The sequence below is a fragment of the Azolla caroliniana genome, unplaced genomic scaffold (assembly GCF_043228905.1).
Source record: "Azolla caroliniana isolate FFs.n. ecotype wild unplaced genomic scaffold, voAzoCaro1.0.p SCAF_3, whole genome shotgun sequence".
Classification (NCBI taxonomy): Eukaryota; Viridiplantae; Streptophyta; class Polypodiopsida; order Salviniales; family Salviniaceae; genus Azolla; species Azolla caroliniana.
In genome coordinates, this window is record NW_028230438.1 from 20,716,590 (window position 1) to 20,723,333 (window position 6,744).

The 6,744-nt window shown below is 36.2% G+C and overlaps 1 protein-coding gene across 1 annotated transcript; it reads right to left on the reverse strand.

Annotated features, from left to right (window-relative positions):
* Nucleotides 1–1,182: 1,182 nt before the first annotated feature.
* FAD6 (fatty acid desaturase 6) lies at nucleotides 1,183–6,370 on the reverse strand. The gene is made up of 11 exons (XM_087316948.1): nucleotides 6,249–6,370; nucleotides 5,970–6,102; nucleotides 5,183–5,214; nucleotides 4,749–4,964; nucleotides 4,128–4,271; nucleotides 3,856–4,007; nucleotides 3,237–3,362; nucleotides 2,691–2,868; nucleotides 2,443–2,561; nucleotides 1,700–1,814; nucleotides 1,183–1,564 (listed from the first exon to the last, which is right to left on the reverse strand). The coding sequence occupies exons 2-11, from the start codon at nucleotides 6,076–6,078 to the stop codon at nucleotides 1,406–1,408; spliced, it is 1,350 nt and encodes a 449-aa protein (XP_087173074.1). The 5' UTR covers nucleotides 6,079–6,102; nucleotides 6,249–6,370; the 3' UTR covers nucleotides 1,183–1,405.
* Nucleotides 6,371–6,744: the final 374 nt, after the last annotated feature.

The following is a 6,744-nucleotide window of genomic DNA, read 5'->3' on the forward strand; positions in this document are numbered from 1 at the left end:
CAATGATGTAAGGTGATGAGTCATCATGCTCATCTTCTAACTTGGTTTGTAGATTGGAAGTGAATTCTTCGTATTTGGAACCCAAATTCTAACTTGGTTTGTAGATTGGAAGTGAATTCTTCGTATTTGGAATCTATCACATGAAGAGTGACAATGATGTAAGGTGATGAGTCATCATGCTCATCTTCTAACTTGGTTTGTAGATTGGAAGTGAATTCTTTCATAACAAATGATTTATGCAATGGATAGCTTTGCTAAATAATCATTGTTTGTGCCTTCAAATGGGCTTATATGCACGAGGGGACATCGATGAAAATGGCCAAGATTCTTTTCTTCCATTTGCCTACATATTGCTGTGCAAAGTTATGGATTCGTTGTTATTGGTGTTAGGAAAGGAGATTGAACTTTTGGGCGTCACTCTCCAATGAAAGGCTGTTTTCAAGCATAAAGAGAAAGGCCATTTCTTATGAGAGTCCACTTTACTTGGCTGCATTTACGGATAAGCCATAAACCACCTTTCATTCCAAGGTTGGGAGTTAGGATACAAATCACAAAACAAAAGACATTGAATGCAAGATCAATAGTCCTAGTTGGGATGCTAACTGCAAAACAAAAGATACTATTGCTTTAAGAGATGAATGTCACAACGTCACAACTTGAGTTACTTTCTATTGACATGATCACAAGGAAATGCCTAGAATGATATCATGGGAAATATCCAACCACATTTTCCCACTCCCATGGCATTTAACACAGAAAATGCAATCACCCTCTACACTTGTAGTCAAGGATTTTCTGACAAACAATGTAGCTCTGAGAGGAGATTCCGGATAACAATGCCGAAATTCCAATCTCCCTGAACCTTCCCCAAGCCCAACCTTAGGCCCCACCTCGTAAGCTATGAATTTCTGAGATTGATTACTAGGAATGAACATTAAAGAGAAAAACATCTCAGCATTTGCTTTCATGACATATGCACGGTAATGTTATTAAGATTTTTGTTTTGAATTATGCACGCTTCAGAATACAAATCCATGCATACATCTATCTTCTTTCATAGTGAATTGCCCTAAGATTGTATGTGTAAATGAGTAACATATAGTTTAAATGATTATATGTGCATTGCAGGTGTCCCGTCCTCACACTAGTATGTATGCTTATACACAAACTTCATTCTTCGAGTAGAAAATGAGACGGTGCTTATTCTCAATAAGAATACATGATACAAAATCCAAACAATAATGCTCTTCTTCTGGCTAGAATTTCTTTTGTAAGAAAGGGTCCATTTTGAAAGGCAACCTTCACACACTTGTGAATTGTCCATGTAAAGACTCCAATGTGGAGGGTGTGTCAATTCTTTCTATGGACATAAATCTCTTAGAGACTTGTGCATACAACGATGATTCTATGCTGTATTAGGCATCATTTTGCTCAATGGCTCGATCACTTTTATCTTTTCTTCACTCTCATCAAATGCAACGTAATTCTTTTCTTTGTCGTACACGTGACAAACTGTCATGATCGACTTCATCAACCTCCAATTCCATTTCGCTTCATTTAAGTACTAAAAATCACCAAACAAAATAAAATTATTTGCAATGCAAAAGATGAGCAAAAATAAGACTAGTTCTAGACAGTTCTAGAATATGAGCGCAAACCTTCAAAATTACAAACATGCACAAAAGTAGACCATTAATACCTTGCCCCAATTCTGGCGTAAAGATTCATTTGCCATTCGTAAATTGTAGCTCGGAATCTTCTGCGAGATGTGATGTGGGATATGAACGCTAATATCATGGCAAAGAACCTCCACCCTATCAACATTTTGGTTTGTAGTTTAGCCAAACTTCAAACCCCAGACCAAAACCTTAAAATAGATACATTTAGCTTATGCTAGTAAACCTAATTCATAAACAGCAAGTACTTACGTTAACACGCTCCAATAAATCTAGAAACTAGCACCTTTATTTTGCAGTGATAATGAAACGATGATGTATGAGAAAAGAGAGTATGAATCCTAATAACAAGGCAAAAAACCTCCACCTTATTCATCAGATTTTCTTATAGACCCCTAATATCTAACCCCTAAGTTCAAAATCCCTACGCCCAACTACTTATTTTATCATGTCAACATATTTAGATGACCCTAAACCTTAATTCAGACATTCTAGACCTAAACCCGTACGCTAGCATGGCCCATTTACTACATCAAAATGCTGAACCATAAACTTTAAATCCCTGAATGGCCACTATGTGAGCATATCACCATATTTAGATTATTGGTACCAAACCCTAAACTTTAAACCCAAAGTCCAATGTGCTAAAGCCTAAGCACATTTGTTAGCCTTGGTCTGTTCGTTACATCTATCAGTGCTATCTATAAATGTACCATAAAACTAGTATAGAAACAGCACTAGATGAGAAACAAAAGAATAAGCTCACCATCTGGGGTATTCACAATGTACTGTCCCGCCTAATTGGGCTTGTGCACTGTTCCATTGATCGGCATTTTTGAAAGGAATATGAGGAGCTGTGTGGTGGACCATCGTGAATGTGCTCATCTATTGGCATTGCAAAGTTCATATAATGTAATAAAGCTCAAATCATTTTCATAAATAATAAAAATAGATAATAAAAAGTCTAATCAATTTTCTGAAATGAAAACTAGATAAAGCTCAATCATTGCTTACCCAAAAATGGTATCCAAGCCATGGCATAAGCCAAAACTTGAACCATCCAATAATTCCTGTCTTGTATATAATCAATGGCCACGCAATTGCCATGAAAGCATAGACGCATGCTATACTGATCTTGACCCGTGGTCTTTCAGTTGGACGGTAGAGGTCAAGGTTAAAATGCCATACAGCCCTACACAAAAAATTTATAATTGATATATATATATATATCTTAGATTTTAGCACATTTAAGATAAAGTTCAGTTTTTATCCAACAAGATACTATGTTGATATGTTTAGACCATTGTACAGAACTCTTTTTTGAGGTAACTTTCTATTTTTGCTTTTGGACTCAATCAAAGAATTTATACTGTTGCATGGAACACTTTGTTGTTACAAGAACTATTGGCTATTAAGAGATATTAATATATCTTTCTTCATTTCTTGCTCTTTCTCTCTCTTCTCTTTCAAGCAGAGTCCAAATTTGAGAAATGAGATACATCTTTCTTTCTTTGAATGACATTAATACACATCTCTCTCTTTCTCTCTTTAAAGACTAACCAATGACCAATGGATGCCCATGTGCGAAGAGGACCCATGGCTGCTCTAAGAAACACCTTCAACCAGTTCGGAAAAGTCTCATACTCCTCTTTCATAACTGGATGCCATGCTGTATCTTCCTCAAGCCTATTCATTCACATGAACACATTTGCCACCATTGGTCAAATCAACCATTTTCATGTATGCATCTTTCATCTTGTACACAATTAAGTAAAAATAATGTCCCATTCATCTTGAACAATTTAGCGTAAAAAAAAACTCAATTAACCATTGATACTACGGTCGACTTACATGTTTGTTTTCATAGAACATGTAAGCTTATTCAATCATATATACACATTCATCAATAGAATTGGTAATGAAACCACAAAAATGAGAACAGAATTTCTAAACATGAATTTCATGGACCAAAATGTCATGATCCTTAACTTTAATGTTCACATATATGCTATGTTTTTCTATCAAGAGCTGAATTAATCATATATACACAATTCATCTCGGAAAATTCCAGTGTGATAAAGAAACATTTTGCCATCACTGGACAAATCAATCACATTAATAAATTTCATCTTTGAATCTTTCAGTATGAAAAGAATCATTATGTAATTGCTGAACTTACATGTTCGTTTTTGCATGATGCCTATCATGCTTGAAACGCCATGGCTCATATGGGTAGATAAGGGGCAAGAATGCCAAGGTTCCCACAATATCTTCAAGCAATTTGTTGTTGGAGAAGGATTTGTGCGCACAATCGTGGCCAATAACAAAGAACTACACATTAAACACACAAAATTAAAAAGATAATCAAGAAGCTCAATCCTAAACTTGGGGTAGTATTTCATGTATAGTTGAAAAGTCCTAGTATCTAGAATATGCCAAAAATGTACTTACGCCTGTAATAGCTGTTCCCGTCCAAGCCCAAGCTAAAGGAAGAAGATACCATGGAGATTTTGCTATCATAAAGATGCCAGCTGCATATGTGGCGACTGAAATAGCTATGGTCTTCCATGCTTTCAAATCATTGATCACAAAAACCTATACAAGTACATAGCAAGTTGGGATTAGACTATGCCAGAGTAAAAAAAAGCGGGAACATCAAGGACTCACTCAGTATAGATGATTAAGCAAATTTATATCCTATGAATCTACAAATCAAGATCCTTGTAATGATACATATTTAATACATCTTAACTACTCGAATACTAAATTAGATTGTTACTGGAGAGAATTAGAACATTCCAAAGTTATTCCATATGAACTTCACTACACCCTAAAAACTTTTCCCAGAAAGCCACCCAAATACCCCTCTGTAGTAGTAGAGTTTATAAAGATATAGGGGTATTTTATCTCACAGAATGGCCCATATTTGTTTTTTGCATAGGGTAAAAAATCAAGTTGGTGACGAACGCTACATTGTAGAGTTGTTCAATGATGTTTTTGACAATGTAGAGGGGTACTCCTGCAATCCAGAAAGTTACAGGTATTCTGCCCAAAAAGACCATGACCATTTACCTCAGAAGGCAACGAATCGATGACATTCTTCAATGTGATTCCTTCGGGAACAGGCTCTCCTATTTGAGTAAATCCATATTCTTCAGCAAGCTTCGCCCGATATGCCGAGTCACTGAGAGAGTCGTCAAGGGCAGGAGAAAGTGGCACAGAAACTGCCTCTATCCTTCTTCGTGTTACACTACGAAGGTTGTTACCACCATTTTGGCTTCCCTTAGACTGCATAAGCAATCAACAATGTCAAAAATAGAGATTTTTCCATGGTAAATAAAAAACAAAAAAATACGAGCAATTTTCTCCTTATAATTAAAAGGATTTTCCATCATTAATTATAAATATTTTCACTCATAATAGAAGACAAATAATTTCCTTCAAGATAAATAAAAACGGAATTTCTCCATTATAAAAATAAAGGATTTCCATCCATAATTACTTGCCTTCAATCTGATCTTGTCCAATCTTCCCAACCCTGCAAACAGAACCCTATTGTATCAGATAAAGATCCACGAATAGAACCCATAACCCCAAATTCATCATATAAAAAATCTAGATTCTTTTCAGAATCCTAATGCATCAGAAACTCAAGAGGCTTTTTCAACCACTAGTAAAACTAGAACTTTTATAAACCCTAATACATCAATGATAAGATAAAACCAAAATCTTCTTTCCAACCCTAATGTATATGTACATAAACTCCAAACCCAAGCATCAGAAAAAAAAATCTAGATGCATGTAGAAAAAAGTTAGAATCTTTTGGAATCCTAGTGCATACGGGTTGAATTCAGAACTTTGTAAAACTATAATTTATGTAACTAGCATCTAAAACACGTTTCAAAGCCCTGGTTCATGATAGAAAACTCTTCAAACCTTGATACATCCATATAGAATATCAGAATCTGTTCAAAATTTTAATGCACACATATAAACCTCAGTAATTTTTTATGCCTTATTGTATACCTTTTTCAAACAATACAGTAGAGAAGCCAAAACCTAAGTGAATACCAAATCTGAACTTTGGTTCAGGCAATAAAACAATCGAACTTTTATAATACAGAAACCAAAAACCTAATTCATCAGATAAAGGATACAGAATCCAACAAATTATAATTACCCGTAAAGGATATATAATTCTAATTAACAGAAAGTAGACCATAATTCATTGTAAATAAAAGCTTTCCAGTAGCCCAACCAAACTCTAATTCATCCCTGAGATAGTATACACACCAGATATCCTTTGGTTATTCAAGCTGAGGAGCCCAGAGCCATGAATCTGCAAAGAGCAAGAAGAAACCCTAGAAGACGAAGAAGAAGCCATTATGCACCGCTCCGCCATAGATTTTATTACCTTTCTATTCTTCTGATGAGGAAGAAAAACAAACAAAAAAAAATAAAAAATTTATGAGGAAAAGAGGGGGAGAATTCATATCACAGAAGTACACCGTCTTCTTTCTGGTAGAAGAGAAACGTGTCAAAAAGGAAAACAGGACAAGCAGACGAACTTGCCTCTAAAATATATAGCCGCGAGGGAGCGTTTATTGGCGACACGGAGAAACAGAAAGAAAGAAAGAGAAAGGAACAGATACAGATTTAGGGTTTCTCTTGGCTCTGCTCTGTCTCTGTCTTTTCTCTGTCTCTCCGTGTCTGAGGGGAGGCTGGGTGCGCAGCAGCAGCAGCTAAAGAAGAAAAAACGAAGAAGGGAAGGAGTGAGAGAGAGAGAGAGAGAGATGAAATAGAGAGAGAGAGAGAGAGAGAGAGAGAAGTGAGTGAGTGTGTGTGTGTGTGTGTGTGTGTGTGGATGAAGCTTGGTTGGCTTAGAGTTAGCACACAATCCAATTCGGTTTGGTTCGATTTGGATCGGTTCGGTTCGGTTCTAGCTTGTTGCATTCGGCTCGATTATGCTCTCTCTCTCTCTCTCTCTTCTACCGACATGCTAACATCTCTCTCTCTCTCTCTCTCTCTCTCTCTCTTCTACCGACATGCTAACATCTCTCTCTTTCTC

Excerpts from the sequence above, each read along its gene's own strand:
- FAD6 (XM_087316948.1), bottom strand. The coding sequence starts at position 6,078 with ATGGCGGAGCGGTGCATAATGGCTTCTTCTTCGTCTTCTAGGGTTTCT. Across the intron at positions 4,965-5,182 it reads TGGACAAGATCAGATTGAAG|TCTAAGGGAAGCCAAAATGG; the intron begins GCAAGTAATTAT and ends TTGCTTATGCAG. Across the intron at positions 1,815-2,442 it reads CATTGTGAATACCCCAGATG|GGTGGAGGTTCTTTGCCATG; the intron begins GTGAGCTTATTC and ends AAATGTTGATAG.